Source organism: Rhynchophorus ferrugineus, unplaced genomic scaffold, assembly GCF_030347505.1.
Source record: "Rhynchophorus ferrugineus isolate W39M unplaced genomic scaffold, kcgeb_rfMv2 rfM3, whole genome shotgun sequence".
NCBI classification, from domain to species: Eukaryota; Metazoa; Arthropoda; class Insecta; order Coleoptera; family Curculionidae; genus Rhynchophorus; species Rhynchophorus ferrugineus.
Window position 1 is genome coordinate 46,623,166 of NW_027472582.1, and position 25,338 is coordinate 46,648,503.

The 25,338-nt window shown below is 33.5% G+C and overlaps 1 protein-coding gene across 36 annotated transcripts in view; it reads right to left on the bottom strand.

The window, feature by feature from the left end:
* Positions 1-25,338, bottom strand: part of LOC143194409 (uncharacterized) — a 112,033-nt gene that overhangs the window by 1,501 nt on the left and 85,194 nt on the right. For 35 of the 36 annotated variants that reach the window (XM_076401184.1, XM_076401179.1, XM_076401161.1 and 32 more), the window contains 10 exons: positions 17,120-17,176; positions 16,759-17,043; positions 14,680-14,892; positions 14,354-14,630; positions 3,455-3,541; positions 2,966-3,180; positions 766-845; positions 570-704; positions 384-509; positions 181-329 (listed from right to left, as the gene is read on the bottom strand). In XM_076401184.1, coding sequence (XP_076257299.1) covers positions 181-329; positions 384-509; positions 570-704; positions 766-845; positions 2,966-3,180; positions 3,455-3,541; positions 14,354-14,630; positions 14,680-14,892; positions 16,759-17,043; positions 17,120-17,176 — 1,624 coding nt within the window. The remainder of the gene's footprint in view (positions 1-180; positions 330-383; positions 510-569; positions 705-765; positions 846-2,965; positions 3,181-3,454; positions 3,542-14,353; positions 14,631-14,679; positions 14,893-16,758; positions 17,044-17,119; positions 17,177-25,338) is intronic. The other variant, XM_076401168.1, reaches the window with a different exon arrangement.

The following is a 25,338-nucleotide window of genomic DNA, read 5'->3' on the forward strand; positions in this document are numbered from 1 at the left end:
TAATAAAAAATGTTACTAGAATTTGACATTAGATTTAGAAATGGCATAAAATATTATCATAATCACTAGAGTTATTTAAGTTGTTTTTTCACTTTCATGATTTATAGCAAATAATACTTCCATTTTATAGAGTCTAACAATATTGAACAATTTGTTATAACATATTAGGTGAATTTTTACCTGCAGTGAACTAGGGCTAAACCTCCTTCACTACCCCATCTGTTCCTTAACTGATGGCAAAATTGAAGCATGTTCTCTGTGCCAGTAGGCACACCAAAATCTGGCCACTCCAAAAATTGCATATGTGTTACAGTGACCAAGGTGTAATCCTAAAAGAGCAGAATATGTATCATATGACAGATTATATGATAGTTTGAACTAACTTTTCGCACTTGAAGTGTTCGAACGCAATAAACTCCAAAATGAAGTTCAGTGGAGCATCGAACTTCAATGTCCTCACCTACTAACATAGTCTCGTGATTTTTCGGAAAATACTTATAACATTTATCCTAAAACACCAAATTGAATAAATTGATGAAACATAAATAATAACAAAAAAATGCATTTACCCTATTATTTTCGATAAATTTCGAAACCATAACGATTATTTTAACATTTTCTTGTACTACCATCTTCCAGAAATCTCTGCAAGTACCTGCTAGAGGACCTTGTGTAGCTATATACTCATTTTTATTTGAAGCACCCTGTATTATAAAGTGAAATGTTAGTATTATTGTATAAACCTTTAAATATCTGAAATATTACTTTTATATAAGAAGCGTTTATATAATCGGAGCATATCTCATCATCTTCATCTATGTTCAGTTTTACTCTGCAATGGTCCCCTAAAATAATGTTAAATTCAAATCGTCAGATTTTGAAGAAATTATAATTAAGTTAAATTTACAATAGTGTGGAAAGAGGAACGCATCCTACAGGATTCGCAAAAAACACTTATTGTTCTGATGGGACCATAAATAATTGTAGAGCTTACTTCATCATGCACAGCCATGAAGCACGAGCAAATTATAGAACAAAAAGGATCTAGTAAAATTGTAAGAATAATTCAAAATCCAATCAGGACTAAAACAAGGCGAAATTTTTAAGCCCAACATTGTTTATAATATTAACGAATGCGTTAATGTCAAATATACAAAATAGGACTACATGTAGGATATAAGCATATGGAAATAAACAGGAAGTGGTCGGTAGGAGCTTTTGATGACGTTAAGAGAATACGGAATAATAATGAATAAAATAAAAAGAAAAGTCATGGGAGAACCAGAAGTAATAAGTATCCAAATTGAAGATGTAAAAATAGAACATCAAGGATCATCATCAAGAAAATAAAAATAGAACAAACAGATGCATTTGGATCTCTGGATATACAAGTCGAACATAATGGAAACCAGGGAAAATATGAATGCCAGAATTGGAAAAACTATGGATTGTTTGCTATAAATAGTAAATTCATTAACAAAAAGTAAACATCAAGCAAAATTAAAAGAAAATGTACAAAATAATTTACAGACCAAATTACAACATTCGATTGCAGGTCAAGGAGGGATAAAAAATAAGATACAAGCAGCAAAAATGAAATATTGCAAGAGTTAGCGATGTAACAAAGATGATCAGGATAAAAAAAGACTACATAAAAAGGAGACAAATCAGTTAGTGAGGACATTTACATGAAGAAGGCCACAAGTCAGGTAAAGAGAATATGGGAGGCAAGGAGAAAGCACTGAGGGCTGAGCTAGGTCAATGCATCAGAGGAGAGGAAAAAAAAAGGCTGAGTAGAGAGAAAAAATTAGGAGAATTTATACATGGAGCGACATTTGTAACAAAAAACTTTTGTTTTTATTTTATATATTAGGCCTATAAATTAGTTTTAAACAATTTGTTCTTCTTCCCATCTTTGGGGCAATTTACGGATTTCATGTCCGTAAAGGAACGATGAATGTTTTGAGGCTATCCACGAATCGATAATTTTTTTCGTATCTTCATAAGAAGTGAAGCCTTGCTCAGACATTAATCAGAAAGAGCAAGATCTGGATAATACTGTTGATGGCGTAGTAGATTTCAAGTATGTTTTCACTGGATTTGCAACATGTCATCGAGTGTTATCATGCTGAAGAATAATATTGTTGTGCCTCTGGTCGTCTTCCGGCCATTTTTCGCTCAGTGCTCGGTCCAGAAGCATAAATTGTAGTCAATACCTATTGATGGTAGGTTTTAGTAGCTCCTAGTACATCACACAAAGCTGATTCTACAAAATACAGAGCATTAGCTTGGAGACATGGATGTTCGGCTTTGTCGTTGATGTTGAAGGATGACCAGATGGTCCTCATGATTGTTTTTTAGTTTCAATTATCGTAATGTATCCACTCATCACCAATAACAATACCATGCAAAAAACCTTTCTGATTTTGTCGTTAAAGCTGCATTTTACATATGACTATTTCGATGCTTCTTGACTTCAATTTATATGGCATAAAATATCCATGCTTTTCGATTATTCCCATATTCAATAAGTCGAAATCAATATTCACATATTGAAATCGATAGAGCATAGTTACCATAAGCTTCACAAACCATCCACTCAGGACCTTCAGTGTATCCTTTTTCTTTCAGTTGAAGTAAAAAAGTAAAACTTGCCCCAAATGCGACTTACTTGGACCAAATTAGCATTTTCAACGTCTGAAAAAAATTGTTTCACTTTCACATTTTTTGTGCCACAAAACTTTGACGAAATAACATACTAAAATATGAAGACTGCCAGTGAGGCTTCTACATGAAGTTGATATAAGTATAGCCAATGCGATGTAATTGTAATAACACCTGTAAAATCTGTTTAACTGAAATTAATAACATCTGTAATCTGTTGAAAATCCTTTAAAATCAATGTATAGGCCTAATATAATTAAATTAAAGTATAAACCATTAAATTATATTTTAAAAAACTTACACGGCAAAATATTTGGATACCGATTCTTGCGCTTATTCTCGGGTAATACCGCAAAATTTGTGTTATAGTGACCGTCTAATGCCTTACTTTCAGCATCAAGCTGTTCCCATTGAAGATGTTGTTTATCGGGATTCTTCTCTAAATACTCGCAATGCCTCACAAATTCATTCACTTTTACATTTCTAGGACAGTCATCATTATCATCAGTTACTGCCCTAACATGTTAAAATTAAATATATGATTATAAGTATTAATTATTAATTATCAATTCAAAAAATAAATAGTGTTTATATAACATTTTACATTGCAAGGCACAACAGAATACACAAAAACAAATACATTACAAGTAGAACACTGAAAAGTTAAATAATTAATTTTATTATTCCTAAATGTTTAATGGATGTGTTTGTTGTTACTTACAAGGGCTGCTCTGAAAGATATTAATAAATCAAAGCGGCCCTTATGCAGTTGTTATGTTGAATAGCTTACTTTTCAGCAGGCAGCAATGCGGCGAGATGTGCAATATCGTCTGGATGTAGATCGTGGGTTGATTGACACCTTGTTAAATTAATTATTCTAAAACAGTACAGTTACACTTAATATGTATAATGTACATAAATATGAAACAATGTTGGAGACGTACATCACATACACGAAGCAAAATAAATAATAGGCTGAAGCATCATTAATATAATTGTTAAATGATATAAACAGCTAAGCTCTATATTTGATTGTTCCAAAAATAACTTTTTTTTTTGTAGGTTTTTTTAAAATCACAATTAAAACAATACAGTTAACTTGAGATTTGCTGAGGATTGATTGAAGTACTGGATCAAAAAGTTTTTAATGTTGGTTGAAGTAAAATGAAAGCTCGATAGATGTCTTGACAAACCAATTAATTAGAAAAATAATCGTTTTGGATTTCCATTAGATCTTCTCAAATGGTGAATTTTGTAGTTGATTGAGTTAAAACAGCCAATGCATGTTATAGATAACGTCAAATATATTGACAAATTCAGTTTGTAAAACGTGATTAAGTTTTATGTCATAAAAGGGTCGATTGCATTAGGTGATTGCATATATTTTGATCATTTTTTATGTTAAAAAGCTGACCTGCAGAATAAGTCGAATCTTATAGGTCTATTTCATTGCTATCTGCAATATCAAAAGTATTTGAGAAGCTAATATTTAAACGTGTTAAAACTTTTGTAATAATACCAGACTTCCAGTTTGGTATCACCATTCAACAATCGATCAAGTACACAGAGTAACTGCCGCTATTAAAAAGCGTTTGAGGAAAATTAATACTGTCCACAGTAATTGTCAATTGCTGGAGTCATATATTTTCGAACTAAATTTTTCTTGAGTCTCGCACGAAATGGTGTTCTAGATATTGAAAACTATTTCGGCTGGAGTTCCACAAGGTAGCGTCTTAGGTCCTCTTCTGTATCTGCTCTACACTGTTGATATCCGAACAACAAAAGAAACAATACTTGGAACCTTTGCTGACGACACAATTGCTATGGCAAAGGACATATCTCTACTTAGGGCAGTACAAATGGCAGTCAATAAAATCTACAAATGGACGAAAGATTGGAAAATTCAACTCAATAGCTCTAAATATTTTCATGTTAATTTTGCATTGCGGCGAAATAATAAAAACTTAATTATATCACTCAATGGATGCCCGATTCCTCAAGCCGAATCAGCTAAATACCTCGGCATCCATCTCGACGGTAGACTAAATTGGAAACATCATGTTAGACAAAAAGCAAAACACATTAGAACCAAAATAAAACAATTATACTAGTTAGTTGGGGGATACTCTCAACTTCAAAGAGATCTATTGAGAGAAGAGATTGATTTATCAGACAATGATAAAGCCAATTTGGACCTATAGAGTGCAAATATGGGGCTGCACTAAACATTCAAATCAACTAGTAATCCAACACTATCAAAACAAAATTTTTCGATTGATTACCAATGCCTATCGCTACGTAACCAACGAAGAACTGCACGATGACCTGGAAATCAAATGGATTTGCAAAGCTATCCAAGATTTCGCCTTAAAACACGAAAGAAGATTATTAAATCACACTAACGTGGAAGCAATACAACTACTGAACAACGCGCAGGATATCAGAAGATTGAACTGAAACAAACCATACGAACTTATGTAACGTATATACCTTTAGTGTAAACTATAGCTTAAGTTATTATAATTTTATAATTGAGGAGTACATATTGATGTATTTTCTACAAATCAATGTAGCAATAAATTAATTTATAATTAAGATTGTACTAAGCATATCTAATAAAGATGTTATCAAAAAAATATATATTTAGTTATTTATACATATACTAGTAAATCCAACAGACGTATGTCATCTACAGAAAACCACACCCCAGTGAACGTGCTCGAGGCGGAACAGTTAACTAGTCCTAAAACAAAATATACAGCGTATCCAACAAGATGATATTAAAAATAAAAAATGCAAGCTACCATAGTTATCATTGAAAACAACGTCGCTGAAATCAAATTGAACCCGATTTATAATTGAACAAATTAGGTCTGCTACAAAAAAGCTACATAACATCTAGAGAGAAATCTGAAGATGAGGTAAATTGAAATTAGAGATTTGATAAAAGAAAGACACAACCAGAAAAGCTTTAGAAAAAAACAGTATTTATTTAATTATTTTTTAAAATATTTTAGTCCCCTTTTTACGAAAACGGGTTTATCTGAACTGGCCCAACTTTTTTTTACTGTTTTACGTCGACCATGGTACTCGGCATTCAGCCTACTGACTGGCCCAGTGACCAACTTAGAGACCATCACAGAAGACATCTGATCTTAGCCTGGTTACTCGCGTGACTGGGATGGATATTCCTCGTCGGATATTGCCTGTAAAGACATTTACAATTACAATCATCAACATAAAGTATATCCATGCCCCAGCATGATTCGAACCCGCGACTATTGCATCAGTAGGAGGACCGTCCTTTCGCCTTGACCATTGCAGCAACGAAGCCAGCAAAAACAATATTTAATATAATTAGTAACCAGAGAAAACAAAATATTAAAGAACATAAACATAGTTGCTTCTAAAAATATGTAACTGAATTAAGCCCGGAAACCGACAAAGATTACTAGGTATGGAAAGCAACTCGAAGATTTAAAAGACCACTTATTAGAGTACCGCCGAAATGAATGGATTCGACGACGCAATGATGACAAAAATGAATTTATTCGCACAACATTTAGCTAACGTATTTCAACCGAATGATATAGAATCTACGGATACAAATCCTGTTTATCAGCCCGACGTAGCTGTAATTGATGTAGATGATTTCTCCAATGGAAGTTGCCACACAAAATGACAACAAACTCAATCCTAAAAACGCTAATGAAATTGATGATATTTCACTTGGGTTATAGAAAGAGCTGTCGAACGTCGAGCAACCATCATGTTGACCAATCAGCAACCTTATTTCATGTTTTAACAGCGTTGGGTTACTAGTTGGCTTGATGTTTTAGTGCAACCCTATATTTACACTCCATAGATCCCAATTGGCTTTATGATTTTAGACCAAGCTGGGAGTATTTTCCGACTAACAAATGATTGACTTCAAGTCTAATCTGCTCTGCTTTTTTTCTAACATAATGTTTCCATTTTAACCTACGATCGATACTGCTTAAGGAATCGGATATCCGTCAAATGATATAATTAGATTTTTGTCATTTCGCTGCAACGCAAAACGTTTTTTTATTACTCTTCGTGAGTCCACAATCTGCCCTATTGGCAATAAGTATTTCTTATGTCTATATTATATATACATGGCATGTAGAAAATCACTTCATTACGCAATCTTCTGTATAAAATATTATCTTAATTAATTAGTCTTATTCTAATGCTTATTCTAAACTCTACATATGTCCAGTAATCAGATCAGGTGGTGTTAAACGTTTTAGTCTACGCACTTCACTATCACGTCGCATATTTAGCTGATTAGCGAGTACATTGGGATGCACTGACACTCTTTCGAAGTACTTCACACAAACACGTTGGATTACACTCGTTATAGGTTCTAGAGGAATATCGCGTTGTATCACTTTATTTGAAATATAGTACGAAGCATCCACAATGGCACGCAACACCTTATTTTGGAACCGTTGAATGATGGATATATTAGATTTGCTAGCGGTACCCCATAGTTGAATTCCATATGTCCAAATGGGCTTGAGTATAGACTCATACAGCAATACCTTGTTATCTAATGATAACTTGGATTTGCGCCCAATGAGCCAATACATTTGGTATAATTTTAGTCCTAGTTGTTTCCGTTTAGAGAGTATGTGCTTCTTCCAGGTTAGGCGTCGATCTAAATGCATACCAAGATATTTAACATGCTCTGCTTGGGGGAGTTGACGATGATTGATATTTACTGGTGGACATGTTCTTCTACGCAGGGTAAACGTTATATGCGTGGATTTTGATTCATTGGCTTTAATGCGCCATGTCTTCAACCATAATTGTATTTGCTCCAGGTGGGTTTGTAGGTTTATTGATGCTGTGACTGGATCTTCATGGGATGCTAAGATTGCTGTATCGTCTGCATATGTTGCCACAGTAGTTATTTTTGTGGTGGGCAGATCAGCCGTATACAGAAGATACAGTACTGGACCCAGTACACTACCTTGCGGAACTCCTGAATATATGGGATTTAATTCGGTATGTTCATCGCCTTGATTTACAATAAAATGTCTGTCAGTGAGATACGATTTTAGTAGCTGATAGTCCGGATGAGGGAGAAGTTTCTTTAGTTTAACCTGCAAGCCCGTATGCCATACTTTGTCAAAAGCCTGAGATATGTCTAGGAAAGCAGCCGAACAATATCTTTTGGCATTTAGGTCGGCGTTTATTTGGTTTACAAGTCGATGCACTTGCTCTATAGTCCCATGCTTATTGCGAAAGCCAAACTGATGTTTTGGAATAATTTTTCTTTTTTCTATTATATAGTTTAGTTTTTTTTATGTATAATTTCTCGAAAACTTTCGAGATTATTGGTAATAAACTTATAGGTCGGTAGGAGGTCACATCTTCTGGTATTTTTCCTGGTTTAAGTATCATTAATATTTTAGCTACTTTCCAGATACTAGGGAAGTAATTAATTCGTAGCATAGCATTAAATATATATGTTAATAGTTTTATAGCCTTTTCTGATAGTTCTTTTAAAATTTTGCCAGTAATTAAGTCATAACCAGGAGCTTTTTTAATATTAATCTCTCTCATTATTGTATGTTTAACTTTTTTGACCGTTAATTTCTCGTGCGGTAAATCCATTTGAAATGGCGAATCTAGAAAGCTAGTAATTTTATTTTCGTCATCTTTATGTAGCTGAGACTGGAAAGGTTTAAAAACATTTTTTAAGTGTTTTGAGAAAATCTCGGCCTTCTCTTTATTGCTTCTCGCCCAATTATTTTCGCTTGTTTTAATAGGTGGGTTATGCTGCTGGGATCTCCTAAGCTTTTTTGTTGCTTTCCACAAGGAATAGTCTGTAGCCTCAGTTGATGTCAAGTTTTCTAGGTATTCTTGAATGCCTTGGTTTTGTTCAATTTGGATTAGATCTCTCAGCTCTTTTATGGCCCTATTAAATTTTCTTTTATTCTCTTCAGTCCTTTGCTGTTGCCAATTTCGTCGTAACTTTCTTTTTTCTGCTATCTTTTTCTGTATTGTACATGATATATGTATATTTTTTCTTGGAAATGTTTCACTGTTGGGAGTTGCGGAATATGCTGCCTCCTGTATATTTTTTGTAAGATTTATTGCTGCTATTTCTATATCCATTTCAGTTTGTAACGGTAAGTTTAGAGAGATATTTTGGTCTAAGTTTTCTCTAAATGAGGGCCAGTTAGTTCTATTATTGCACAGAGAAGGGGGTTTATCTTTGATGGTAATTTTTGAATAAATTGTTACTATTATTGGTGAATGATCAGAAGACAGGTCGAAGCATGATTCTGCCTGACACTTTTTTGGATCAATATTTTTTGTAATACAGAAATCTATTGTATCTGGTTTTTTATTTCTGTCTGAAGGTCAATATGTTGGTTCACCAGTAGAGATATGTTGTAAGTTATCTTTCCTTATGGCTTTGAGCAGTTCTCTACCTTTTGAGGTTATTATTCTTGAACCCCACATTAAATGTTTTGCATTATAATCTCCTCCTGCTATAAATCTATTACCTAGCGTACTGAAGAATTCTTGAAATTCTACCTTGTTGTTATGTTTGGGTGGGCAATAAATCGCAGAAATTGTTAATGGTCCATGGGCTTCCTCTATGGTTATACTGGTGGCTTGCAGGTAGTCTTTGCGGAATTTTTCTTTTTCGAAATGCTTTATATCATCTCGAATTATTATGGCTGTACCTCCATGTGCTTTATCATCAGGGTGATTTGTATGATAAAGCTTGTATTTAGGAACTTTCAGATAATTCTTGTCCGTAAAGTGTGTTTCGGAAACCATCATAACGTCAATATTTTGTTCATTTACGAACATTTTTAGTTCCCTGGCGTGTTGTTGGAGCCCATTGGCATTCCAGACGGCGATTTTGTAGCTATTGGTTTCAGGCATTAGGCAAGTTTGCTTACGACGGTTGTGAGTAGACCAAGCATCGTACTCATTTGATCCATTAATTTGGCCATCATATTTTCTAATCTTGAGATGTTGCTAGTTTCAGTAGGTTGAGATATTGTCTCTCGTTTTTGTGCTGAACCATTTTCAACTATTTGGGCATAAGTTATGTCTGGTTGACTTGTTCTGGTGGGTAGATTGGTAGTAGTGGATTGTTTTTGTTGATGCCTTTTTTCCCTTAAGGCAGGATAGAGTTTCTGCTGTAGTTGCTTGTGAACTGCGCAACCCTTGTAATTCGCTGGATGATTTCCGTTACAGTTAACACATTTCACTTTTTCATCGCGAACTTTACGAGTACAATCTCCTGTCTTATGTTCTCCTGCACATTTTACGCATCTATATGATTTGCGACAGTAAGTCTTTGTGTGCCCGTGCGCTTGACACCTTGTGCATTGTGGTATAATTCTTTTTATATGTGGTGGTTCGCATTTAATAATATTATTTTCCAATTTGGTGATTTCATACACCGCCTTATTATTTCCATTAGGTTTTATGTCTATATAAAACATAGGCAGAGGTTTTTTTGTCGTGTGATGTCGTATATTGTGAATATTTACGACCTCGTGGCCTTTTTCAGCTAGTGCTACCTTGATGGTGTTAAAGTCCGTCCCGTGATGTAATCCTTTTAATACGAATTTAAATGTTCTCTCGGATTTTGGCCTGAATGTATGATATTGGGTGTTTCTTTCATCTAATTCTTTTATAAGAATTTAATTTTTAATTAAAGTTTTAATTGTGTAGTTCCTAGTAATGGTTTTCAATAAGTCATGGATATTTTTTATTATTCCTACCTTATAGACTGTTATTGGTGGTGGTTTGGGAACAACTTTTTCAGGGCTTGGTTGTATGTTCTCTTCAATTTCTTCCGACAGGTTGCTAAAACTGTTTTTTGTCTCTATCGGTTTCTGCAACCAATAGTCACTGATTCTTGTTTGTTTCCTCGCGATTTCTTCTTCTGGACTTCTCAATCGTTTTTTGTTAATGACTGTAGTCCATTCTGATGGTGGAGTTTGCGTTATTGCTGTTTGTTCTAATCTTATATCAAAGTGTGCAGGTGATGTGGTTGAATCGCTATGGTTTGCCATTTTTTAATTTTTAATATTTTATTTAATTTACTTCCAGAGGATAAAAAAAATAAAATAAATACATTGTTTATTTCACGCACTTCATTTTTCACTTACGTTATTTTAGCACTAGTTTTTTACTATATACTATAAATGAATTTCAAAAGGACTGTTGTAAAATAAGATGAAATAATTTTAAACACTAATAAAAATGAGATGCAGTCCTTTTGTCTGGTCACGTAAACACGTATTCACTACACTTTAGGTCGACTGAGAGACGGATAGCCGCATCTGTTATGCGTTTTTAACACTCAATTAAATAACCGTAATAAAATACTGGGTTTTTTTTAAAGAAAGGTATCTTTTTATAGCTTGGACCGTATTGAAAATACGTCTTCACCCTACGAAGGTTGGAACTGAACTAGAGACAGATAAATGATAAATGTGTCGTTGGCCATGTACTGTTTCTTTTGTTCTTGGGATGTCAGCAGTATAGAGCAAATATAGGAGTGATCCCAAGACTCTACCCTGTGGAATTCCAGCCGAAATAGTCTGTAGTGTTGAGAATGCCCCTTCATAGGCAATACTCTACATTTTCTTTTGAAAAGATATGATTCCAGCAGTAGACAGTAATTCCGCGCTAGCGATTTGCTCATTTTGTAGATTAACTCCAAATGCCATTAACGGTCAAAAGCTTATGATACGTCCAGGAATATTGCAGGGCAGTATTTCTTTTCTTCGAATGCCTTCTCAACAATTTACGTGGTTTACAACAATTTACAACTGTTATTAAAACGTATTACAGTTTAATACGTTTTAACAACAGTTTCTCAAATAAATTTGAGTTAGCAGGTAGCAGCGGAATAGGCCTGTAAGATTCTACTTGTTCTGCCAGTTTGTCAAGTTTTTTAAGCATGGTTATTCGAGCAACCTTAAAACATTCTGGAACATGCTTATTCTGTACACATGCTGAACATGCTGAACAGTCTCAAAATGCATTGAATACATATGTCAACATGATTATTGCTATTCGTGACAGCTCTTTAATAACTCAGGTGAAATATCATCAATTCCAAGAGCACTTCTAGGATTGGGGTTATTGCAGATTCTATATCACTCGGTTGGAATACGTTAGCTAAATGTTCTGCGAACACTTCACCTTTTTCATCGTTGCCTCGAACCCATCCGTTTTGATTATTTTTAATAGGTGGTACTCTAACAATTGGTCTTTTAAATCTCCGAGTTGCTTTCCATAACCAGTAATCTTTGTCTGTTTCCGGGCTTAATTCACTTACATATTTTTCGAAGTAACTGTTTATATTCTTTAATCTTTTGATTTGTCTGATTACTAGTTCTATTAAATACTGTTTTGTCTACAGCAGTTCTGTTATTATTCAATTTATTAATTCCATAATTTCAAGGGGCTTATTTACCTCATATTGCGGTTTCTCCCTTGATATCGGGATAGCTTCTTTTGCAGCAAAGCGAATTTGTTCAATTATATTTCGGGTTTGTAATTCAAGAAGATTAGGCTCCTTTGTTTTTTTTTAGAATTGTCGCGCCTGGTGTTAACAATACTATAATGTGATCAGATGATAGTTCGCACAAGCTCTTGATTTGTATTTGATTTGATGAGGTGCCTTTCGAAATGTAAAAGTCCAGTAGGTCTGGCACTTTTGTTCACGCCCTGAATGATAGTTAGAATTAGTTTCCCTCTCCAGGTGTTATTAATCGTGAACCTCAGACTGTGTGTTTAACATTAAGTCCTTGGGCTTAATTTTAAAAATAAATCTGTGTTATTGCTGTGTCAATCTCCTATCTTTATTTCAGCGTTGCCCTATGTTTATGTCTTTTCAATGCTAACTATTGTAACTTGTATCTCGTCTTGCTGGAATTATTCTATTTTTTATTATTTTTTTATTATATTTCTAGGGAACTGATTTCGAGAATGGAAAAACACATCTTGACTCATGCTTATTACATGTATATGTATGTGATAGTGGTGAAAATATTAATTTGAGTTATCTACCCAGCTGTTCAAAAGATGTGATTGTTAATGTGTAAAAGGTAATAGTTAATTAGAATCGATCTAGATAATTAGAAAATATTTGTTACAGTGTAATCAATTAAAAATTTCCACTTTACGGGGATTTATATCCTTATATAAATCTATTTTGGTTGAATTTCCAACTCATTATATTTCTTATAAGGAATTAATCAAAGTTGTTTAGAGAATTTCTTAGGATCAATTTAAACGTTCAAAATAAAATTTTAAAAATTATTGTTAGGTGATAACAAAACTAGAACCTAGAAGAATATTTTGATTATATTGCGTGGAGTACTGAAACTTTAGAATTTATTTTCATTTATACTCATATACTTTTATGTATTTGTTTGTATCATATTTGTTTATATAAGTTATATTTATATACTCATACTACTTATATTTATGAAAAATTTTTCATTTATTATTGTATAGAATTTTATTTTAATAAATTAATTTTAAAGATTGAATATGGTTTGGATAAATGTGACATCATGGGGTAGTCACGTGAAATGAAGGACCAATCAAAACAAAATATTTTCTCTAGAGGTTTCTATATGACCAACACTAACCAAAAGCTTTGGTTGGAAATGTTGATTTGCTTGATTAAACTAACCAATAAAATGTTGTAATGATTGAACCGGCTGTAACATTTTCCCAGAGCTTACTAATCAATTACTAAACAGTGGATCGTCGTTTTCTGTCAATATTCCCGATAGTTTTTCTATTCCAAAACAAACCAAATTCCTGTCTCGTCTATTTTTAAGCATCTCACGCGTTACTCTATTCAATTTTAACACAAGCACTTGAACATGACCACATTTCCTCGAATACGCAGTCCGAAGTTAGAGCCATATTAGTTTCACGTTATAACATATATATTTTCATATAGTAGACATATACATGTAGCAATTATTGTTCCTTATGAATTTGTCCAATTGTATGTAAACGTTCTGAAATAGTCGATCTACAATTGCTAAGCTAGCTAACCAGAAATAACTCAATAATACTAAATGAAAATCTATAGATTTATGTCAGAGAATTCGAATTTAATAGTTGTCAACATTGGTGCTTCTAATTTTCACCAGTAGATATCGCAGATCAAAATACTTACAAGCACCTAATATTAAAGAAAGTTGATAATTTCTTAATTAGCTTCAACAAACAAAACCATTCTAATTAATTACTAGTACTGTCAATAAATCGATGAAATATACCAGAAACTTGTATATAGTCTATTCTAAGTTTTTGTAAATACGTCACGAAGATGTTTAATGTATTGCCTGCAGCAATTTTTTAATTAGTTTTAAAATCGGACAATATTTTCCTATAATGTCTCCATTACCAGTGAGGCAATTGCAGAATGTTTTGGTACAAAAATAGGACTAATTATTTCGGTTCGAAAGTATTCATGTACTCTATAAAACTATTCTGCGTAGAACTAAAAACTGTTTGAACTGTTTTAAAAACAAATGGGTGCTCAATACCTTATTAATAAACAAATATTGTGTATATGTCAGGTGTTCATATTATTTTATGCATCCCTTATATCAGTAGAACTTTAAGTATACAGGACTAATGTACTTACTTTAAGTATCCTTTTTTCCATAATATTACCGCTGAATAACCAAAAACAGAAACACATATCAGCCCAAATATCAATCCTAATGCTAAAGCGAGGTTAGATTCTTTATCGGTGGTAAACGATTTATGCAATGGCACAATGCGGTAATAGTTACTATAGAAAAAAATAATCGATACATAATAATGCTGTTTAGGTTTTAAGGGTCGGTTGCAATTATTTTTAGTTGCTAACGAGTTCGGACATGCATTGTTTTCCCCCAAAACCACCTTGAATGTTTCACCTAAAACACTCTTAATTTAAAAAATATTCACTAATATATCGTATTTTACCTTCAATGCTATCCCAATCAATCTTAACGGATTGATATTGACTAAAAACATCACTATCATTCAAACTACAATACTCTTCCTTAATTTCGTCTTCCTCTGAAATTAATATGTTCATATATTTAGGTTGGTCAAATTTTGAGTTGTTTTTGGTCATGATAATGGTTGCTGTTGTTGCTGTAATGTCATCATATTCACAATCTATTATAGCAGACCCTGAAAAAATTCATATAAATAAGCAACATTTTTACGTTAACTTGAAGAAAAAAAGCAGCTCAAGATCATCGAATGTTAGGTGAAGTTTATGGTAACCATGCTCTATCAATTTCAACATGTAAATACTGGTTTCGACGGTTTAAAAGTAGTGATTTTGAAGACCGAATATATCACTAGGATTTGAAAAAATTGCTCAAATGCAAAAAAAAATTTGATATGGGTAAAATGCAAGAAGAATATGTTCAATTGTCGGGAGAAATATAAGAAACCATTTTCAATCGCTTGAAGAACATGGAAATGTTCCAAAAGCTTAGATATTTTGTGCCCTATGAATTGAAGCCAAGAGACATTGATGAAATGTGATTTTAACGACAAAATCGGAAAGTTTTTTGTGTTGAATTATTACTGGTGATGAATGGATACGATAATCCAAAGGGAAAAAATCATGGCATCAAGCTAATGTTATGTATTTGATGGGATCAGCTTGATGTGGTATACTATAAGCTGCTAAAACCTAATTAAACCATTAATAGGGATTGCTTTTGACTACAATTGATACGTCCACTGCGCGAAAAATGGCCGGAATACATTTTTAACATATTTAATATATTTATACATATTTAACATATAAAAACATATTTAGAAACATTAAAATGGGAAGTGCTACCCCTTCCGCAGTATTCTCTAGACCTTGTTATTCAGTTGTTCTGATTACTAGTTGTTCAGACGTATGAGTTGTCACCTGTCTGAGCAGCTCTTCACATCTTATGAAGGAACAAAAAAATGGGTCGATTCGTAGATTAATATGTTGTTCTTTTACATGGAATTCGTAAATTGCCTTAGCGGATATCGGTGAACATATCAATACTAATTTATATGCCTAATATATTAATCAAAACATTTTCAATCGTATTTTTCTCATCTTTCTTGCAATGTGGCCATACCGTGCAGAGAGAACGATTCATTTCATTTTCTTATTTCTTCAGCACTTCGAAAGACTATGCCAACTAAGCCATATGAACAAATGTTAATTGGAAGATATTATTTGGTGAGTGTACTGGACGCGGCAGAAGTTCGAGAATCCATTCGAGCTGAAAGAGGGTCTCATTCGTAACGCGGGGACAAGTGTTATCATTCAAGAGGATGATTTTGGGTCTGTTACTCGCTACTGTCGGCCTCTCTTACAACAATATGTCGTTTAAATTCTTCAAATGGCAACAGTTTCATTCGGTTTAGCAGTTCCTAAGAACTACACTCTGCTGGACCCACCACTTCAGAGCATGAATATCTTGCTTCCGTTTTGATGTAGATGGCTCTCCTGGACTAATCCACGACTTCTGCGCTGTGAAGAGATTGCCACACTAGATCCGTTTTTAATCGTCAGTCACAATACGTCACAGAAAATGTTTCTTTATTGCTGGTAAGTAATGAAATGGTTCGAAATGTTAATTTCATTTAATTCGTGTAGTAGCCATTTTCCCTCCTTTTGGATCTTTCTCATCGCGTGTTAACATCTCGAAATAGTTGATTTATCAACTACTAAGATGCCTGGAAGTTGTTTGGGAGTTTGAGCTGTATTTTTGTCTAATAAATTTTGCAATTCATTGTTTATCAAAATCGCTATTTTTAAATAATAACTCGATACTACTAAATGGAAAACTGTGAAAGCTATCGAATTTAGCAGTTAGGTTAGATTGTCTAACAATTATTTGCATCAATACTTTTTACGCATTTTCAACGTATAGATATCGCTAATTAAAATACATGCAAGCACCTAATAACATAAGTTTTTTCTAATTTTTTTTCTTATACTACATTTTATCCATAAACAATGTTACTAAAATACACATAATAAATAGATCTTACCTTGACTAGGCATTACCAATTCTGTTGAAGCTTTAACTGCAAGCTTATCTACTGATATATTCGTAGTATATTTGAACCCTGGTAAGGCATTATAATAAATGTAATCACAACAAGAACGAGTCATAGTGATTGTGGGATTATTATTAGCGCAAACATTCTTTGAATCAGCTCTAATAATTGTAACGTTGTAATTATATCGTTTGTAATAATCATTCACTGTCCAATTTATAGCGATAGTTGTCGAATTCATGTATGTTGTGTTCAAAAAAATGTCCAGGTCCGGAGCTAAAAATACATTTATAGGGATAAATACAAACAGTTAGTATATACAGCATATTTAGATATATTTGTATAGACTTACGAGCCGGTGTTGTTGAAGACGATGTAGAAGTACTTATGCTGGCGTTTGTTGTAGTTTCTGTTAATAATACATAGTAATATAGCTAATATATTTTATTGTATTATATATGATATATTATCATTATTGTATTATTATATACCATCACATATAACATAACAGACTAATATCAGAATTTATAAAAAACAAAAAACTTCTTTTTAATTTAACATTCAATTATTGAAAGGGAGTCAAACTTCAATTATTCAAACGAATAAATTAATATGTTTTTAGAAATTTTATTTAAAATATGTTGATGCACGTTTTACGTTCAGTCTACGATATATTTTTTTATTTAATCTCTTAGCCTTCTACTATCACTTCACATCAATGGACTAAAGTATGTAAGGAGATTTGTGTTATAGCGTGTAGAAGATCGCATCAACAAGTGATCTGTACAAACTTATAAACTAGTATTATATTTAATTTAATTATAATTTTTTATTATTCTAAAAATTATGTCCATTAATCAGGTCGGATGGTAGTAAACGTTTTAACCAACGCACTTCACTGATATCGTGCATACTTAATTCAACGATGGCACGTAGCACTTTATCTTGGAATCTTTGAAGGATGATTATGCTGGATTTTCTAACAGTACTCCACACTTCGATACCATACATCCATATGTGCCTAAAAATTTACTTATACAGCAATATTTTATTATCCAAATCTAATTTAAATTTACACCCTATGAGCTAATAGATCTGGTTCAGTTTAAGCCCAAGTTGTTTACGCTTTATTAGTATATGCTTCTTTCAATTGAAGCGTCGATCCCAGATGTGTTCCCAGATTATTATTAAGATATACCCATGGAAGTCCTTTTAGAATATTCGCCCTCATTCGTCCTCATGGACAGGGAAGAAAAAATGATCGCATATTTTTCAATGCAAAAATACAAGATGGGGATCCAGAATGACAACAATTAAAGACAATGAACTGCATAAAGCCGCTGCTGATCTAAGATGTAGTTACATGTCAACTGGAAAACCAACTTATTGGCCGACTGATCAAGAGAAAACCCTGGACCTGTTAGATTTCTTCATAGTAAGAAACATAACATCAAACTATGTAAAAGTCGAAGAAAATTTTGAGTTAAGTTCAGATCATACGCCAGTGATTCTGACGTTGAGTGAAAATATAATAAGAAAAGAAAGAAACCCAACGTTAACAAACAAGAGGGAAGCAAGAGGGAAACACTGGGAAGGATTTTCTGAAGAATTGAACAAACGAATTCAACTAAATGTACCCCTCAAGACAACTGAACAATTAAATTTTGAAGCAGAAAAATTCGTAGTAGATATTCAACAAGCTGCTTGGAATAATACTCCAGAAATTAAGAGTACAACTAAAGGAATTAATTATTCAAAAGAAGTGAGGGAAATGGTAGCTGAAAAACGTAAATTACGAAAAAAATGGCAACAAAACAGAACACCTGAAAAAAAAATAGTATAAACAATATAACCCAAAGATTGAATAGATAAATACTGGAAATTAAAAACAAAACCATAAATGACTATCTGACAAATTTAACAGATGATGAAGAAACTGATTACTCAGTCTGGAAAGCCACAAAATATTTAAAGCGCTCATGTCTAGACAGTCCGCCTATAAGAGACTTATGTGAGAATTGGACACGTAACAATCCCAAAAAGCAGAAGCGTTTGCTGAAAACGTAGAAAAAACTTTCAAACCAAACGAAACTAATATTGAACATAATTGCCGGACATAGAAGCTGAAAATTCGATGATTGCGTTAGTCACGCCGAAACAGTTAACCAAAGTTATTAAAACTGACATTAACCCCAGGAAACCACCATGCTACGATTTAATAACTGGAGAATTACTGCAAAAACTACGAAGGAAGGGAATTATAAAACTCACCAACTTGATCAATACAGCATGTAAAATAAAACATGTCCCAGAATTTTGGAAAATGGCGGAAATTATAATGATCCCAAAACCTGACAAGTCAGCAAACGAAATAAACGCCTATAGACTTATATCACTGCTAACAGTAATATCTAAGGTTTTTGAAAAACTTCTGTTGAAAAGAATAAAACCGATCATAGAGAGAAAAAACTTAATACCAACACACCAGTTTGGGTTTATTAACAAGCACTCAACAATTTTTTACCAGGTCCACAGAATAACAGATGTTATTGAAAAAGAATATGAAAGTAAAAAAGTATGCTCAGCTATATTTTTAGATGTAGCACAAGCTTTCGATAAGGTTTGGCATGAAGGCCTTATTCATAAACTACAGAAAATGCTACCAAAACAACACACCGAACTATTAAAATCATACATTACAACCAGAATGTTTAGAGTCAAACAAGAAGAAGCTTACTCTACAATAAAAGAAGCTAAAGCAGGTGTACCACAAGGAAGTGTACTGGAACCAATGCTTTATCTACTCTAAACTTGTGATATATCACAAACAGAAAATATTACGATGGCTACATTTGCTGTCTGTATCTGTACATATCTGTACATGTGCAGTTTACCTATAAACAGACCGTACAAGCACCCATAACATTAAATAATACTATCATTCCATATAGCAATAACGCTAAATATCTCGGAATGAATCTCGATGCAAGACTTCGCTGGAAGGAACATATAAAGAAGAGAAAAGAACTGTAATTGAAATATAGAAAAATGCACTGGCTAATTGGAAGAAAATCACAATTATCAGTATATAATAAATTGCTATTATATAAGCAAATATTGAAACCTATATGGACATACGGAGTTCAATTATGGGGATGTTCTGCAAAGAGTAACATAAATAAAATACACATTTTTCAGAACAAAGTCCTGAAAGGTATTGTTGGTGCACCCAAATACTAGAGGACTGATTATATACATCGAGACCTTCAGATACCCACAGTCAGTCAAGAAATCAAGAGAATTGCAAGGGGACATGAGGAAAGACTCCATTCTCACACGAATATTAAATTATTACAACTATTGGATACCTCCAGAACAGGACACAGACTCAAAACAATCAAACCATCTGATCTTGTATACTGTTGTGTAGTGAGGTGCATGTATTAAAAAATTCAGCAGTGACATGTATAAACATTATTTCACTAGAGACTGAGACATGGCCGATGGGTCCTCCTAGTTATATACCTAGATTTAAGTTATCATAAAGACAAATTGTAGCTTAGACGGAAACGACTAATAACAATATATTAATTAAATCATAAAAGTCCTCATTTGCCTTGATACGCCATGTTTTCAACCATAAAGGAATTTTGTTGAAATGAGATATTGGATTCTTTTGAGATAATAAAATCGTCGTATCGTGAGCATATTTTACCATAGTAGTGGCGTTTGAAGTCAGTACGTCAGCTGTCTACAGGGGATATAAGAATGGGCCGAGGACACTGCCTTGCGGAACACCTGAATGTATTGGATGTAGTTCAGTGTATTCATCACCCTGTTTCATAATGAAATGTCTACCTGTGAGATATAATTTTAGTAGTTGAAAGTGCGCATGGGACGGAAGACATTGCAGAGAATATAATATATATTGAGAAATGCAGCCCAGCGAATTTTTTGTTATTTTATTGGCCAATCTATGAACTTGCTCTATTGTTCCGTGTTTGTAACGGAAACTAAATTGATGCTCTCGACTAATATTTCTTTCCTCTGTGATTACTTTGAGCCTCTTGTATCTCGAAAACCTTGGATATCACAGGACGACGTCTTCCGGCTTTTCCCTTGTTTGAGAATAATAACGATTTGGGCCACTTTCCAAGTGCTAAGGAAGTAGTTTAGACGTAACATGACATTAAAAATAAATGCTATTAAGTCGAAACTCTTTTCTGACACTCTTTTCGTACAATTCTTCGAGTTACCAAATTTTTTGACATTAATTTCGTACATTATGGTTCGTTTGATTTCGTTGACAGTACATTTTTCGTGTGTTAAGAGAGCCAGTTAAATTATCTTTCTCATCTACGGATATTTCGGACGGGAATATGATTTTTAGATGTTTTTTCGTTTTTTTTGTCGTTCTTGGTCCAAGTATTATCACTATATTTAGTGGGTGAATTATGCTGTCGAGACCATTTAATCCTTCTTGTTATTTCCAGAGAGAATATTCCATTATATAATTTGGCGTAGAAATAAAAAACTTAAATATTTGTACAAAAGTGTCTGGCAGAATCATGTTTTGATCTATTTTCTAATCATTCACCAATAATAGTAAGAGTTTTTTCAAAGATAAACCTTCTTGTCTAGCCGCTATTAAAAATCAGACAGAACCATCTCTTTAAATTTGAACTGAGAAATAAAGAAAATAAAAGAAAATTTAATAAAGCAATAAAAGAGCTAAAAGAATTGATTTAAAATTAATTAAACCAAGGCATTCAGGAATACCTAGAAAATGACAACACGCAAACTCAAAAGGCCCCAGCAGCATAACCCTCCTATTATAATAAATGAAAATAATTGGGCCAGAAGCAATAAAGAAAAGGCCGATATCTTAAATTATTTAAAATATGTCTTTCAACTCTTCCCAAAATTCACCGTCAAAAAAGTTCAAGGTTAATTATTTTCCTGGCATTTGGAAAGTAGGTGAAATATTAATGATTCTCAAACCAAGCAAACCATCAGAAGATGTCACCTCCTACCGGCCTATAGGTTTATTACCGATGATTTTAAAAGTTTTTCAGAAACTGTACATAAAAAAGCTAAATTATATAACAGAAAAAAAGAAATATTACTCCAAAGCACCAATTTGTGTTTCGCAATAAGCATTGAGCAATAGAACAAGTGCATAGACTTGTAAACAAAATAAACATGGACTTAAATGTTAAAAGATATTGTTCAGTTCAGTTAAGGCTTTTGATAATGTATGCCATACGGTATTGCGGGTTAAATTAAAGAAACTTCCCCCTCATCCGAATTATAAGGTACTAAAATCTTACCTCACAGGTCTTCGTTTTACTATAAAACAAGGAGATGAACATACCGAATTGCATGCAATATATTCAGGAATTCCGGAAGGTAGTGTACTGGGTCAAGTACTATATCTTCTGTGGCACCACTGTGGCAACATACGCAGACGACACGGCAGTTTTAGCCTCTTATGAAGATCCAGCCATAGCATTAATGAACCTCAAATACACCTAAATCAAATACAAATATGGTTGAAAACATGGCGTATTAAAGCCAACGAAACAAAATCCACTCATATAAATTTTACGCTCCCTAGAAGAAGATATCCACCAGTCCATATCAATAATTGTCAACTCCCGCAAGAAGAGAATGTTAAACAACTTGGACTTAAATTCTATCAAATGTATTGGCTTATCTGGCGCAAATCCAAGTTATCACTGGTTAACAAGATATATGGGGAAGCGCTAGCAAATCTAATAAATGCACCGTATAACGGTTCCAAAATAACGTGTTACGTGCCATTTTCGATGCCCCGCACTATGTTTCAAAAGAAATGATACAATGCGATATTCCTCTAAAACGAATAACGAGACTACTGAAAAGTATCTATGTGAAATACTTCGAAAGAGTATCAATGTATTCGGTAATTAGCTAAATATGCAAAGTGATCCGATCTAATTATTGGACATATATAGACTATAGAATAAGACTAATTAATTAAAATAGTATTTTTAGTTCGCAGCAATACGTTGCGCAAATTCAAGATGGCCTTTTGGCTGCTCCACGACGACACCTTCATCAATTCATAGCTGGCGCTCGGGGAAAGTATTAACGACCGCTACAGTCTCCTCTCTCATTATTTCATACCGTTGTCGCTTCCGTAAAACCTTGACCTAACATAATATCCTTACCATTCTCCATTCGACACACGTAGTATTTAACATCGAAATAAACAAGTTTAAATCGGTCACTGTTTTCTGGTCCACTGCAAATTTCTTTAACGAATTAGTAGTGAGTGTTTGAACAAACAAACATAATTAATGCATGCACAACAGACGAAAATTCCTGCAGTTGGTGACCTGACGTGATCGCAGTGCCTACCGGATCATCGGATCGGAAGGTCAGCATGATCCATGTGCTCGATACGCACACGGAAAGAAGGCATGAGGAACCTATCAACATTATATAGTCAACTCCCACGGCACTAGTGTAATGTATGAAGACCACAGCAACCTAGACGTAACAGCATCACATGGACACTCTTGCACCACGAGGCGGGACTCGTAAGCAGCCACTTATAGATAGTAGTGAAGTACTGCTTTTCTGAAAATGGCAACTGATCCTGCAAAACTCATAATAAGGTTGGATCCCTATCTTCCAAGTAGTTCCTGAGCCATTGATTATGTGGTTGCTAGTGTTCTTAAAAACTTTCACCCCATACAGGTACATTACACAGCAGCTTCACTTGGAGAAGAGTAATGTAGCAACTACCACAACTTTAGGCCACTATAAATATACCCACGCTTAGTTCTAAGGTTGGCAACTCTAGAGGATTGGTACCATTCGGTTCCGAGTATAAAAGACACAGCACGACGACGTTCCTTCGTTCCTTTTTTCCTTCTTTATTATTTTATTCCTTTTATCTCTTCTACATAACCTTGACCTAATAACCTGCCTTTAACAACCAAATAAACAAGTTTGAAATCATCTGTGTTATCTGTGAGTGTTTGAAAAAATAAACAAAGTCAGTACACACAGCATACGAATATTCCTACTAATATAATATAAGGTCTACTTTTCAAGTACATCGACAAATACTGCAATTAAGCAATGGCTTGAAATACATAAATTAGAAGTTTATAGGTTTGAAACGACGCTGAGTAAAGCATGGATATGTAGAAAGAACTATTGTCTACCATAAAACCTTCGGTTTGGATGAATTCGACCGGACACATTGAAGAAAAAGTTGGCAAATGGTGGAATCGTGAATAAGGGAAATTAACAGGCTTGCTTATTCACTTGAATGCGATTTCGAAAGTGACAGTGATTGAATGAAACCTTCTGGATATCGGATTATGTTTCAGTGCTGACATTTACCAAGACGGGGTGATAAGAATGGATAGAACAAAAGGTAAGTATATAATTAATACAGGGTAACTATAGAAAATCGTACTGTAGAATGTTAAAGATTTATATGCATACATATGTTTGTAATTATTCAGAATATATATGAACATTTGGTTAAAATGTATGGGGAGAGAAAGAATACCAAATGTTTTTCAGATATGGCAAATGAATTAGCGATAATGCAGTGATTAAATCTAATGTTATCAAGAAAGATGTATACAGGTAGCCACAGAACAAACTAAGGAGAAATACAGTGATATCAAAATATTTTTACAAGGAAACACTGCACTGAAGGAAACAAGAACTAAACGTAAAAGGTAAATAGGATCTCTCATGAAAGTAAAATACATTATTTGGATATACAATTCTTAATTAGATTGATTAGACCTCACAGTGTATATCACTACATACGTTCGAGAATATATGCTATAATATTAAAACAAATTATATTGGATAACATTTTTGTTTCATTATTTTTAGATTAAAATTTTGTTATATGTCAAGTCTAAAATGAATTGAAACTTAGAATTAACGCGGCAACATTGCGACGTTTTAACATCATCAGTTTAGATGACGTGAGTTCACTATTTTATTGAATGGGTATGAACAGTATTGAATACATTCTTTATGATATAATGTGTATTGCAGTCGAGAAGATTAATGAAGAAAATAATAAAGTATGGGCAACATACGACGCCTGCTATTGCAAATCTCAATAAGATTCAGTTACCGCAAGTGCAGGAGTTGAATTACGCAGAATCAGTAGTACAGGATAAGCAAATAACATCTACTTCTGAAGCAATAGGTGTTCTTTAAGATTACAGGTATAGACAAGACGAAATATTGCAATCAAAACTAAAAGCTCATTCGAACGATTATCTTGGTAATTCTTCGGTGTGGCTTGAATACTGTTACAGTTTGACATCTGTAAGCTTTTAAAAGTCATTCGTTTAATACGCGAGAATTGGACAAGAACAGCTAACAGATCAATTGAATAGTCCCCGGCCTACCATAGTAAAACATTTTTTTGGCAAAATTAATTTGTTTATTCAACATAATTCCCTTCAAGAGTGATACACTGATTATAGCGACTCTCCAACTTTTCGATACCATTTTTGTACTACGATTTGACCTTTGCTTCAA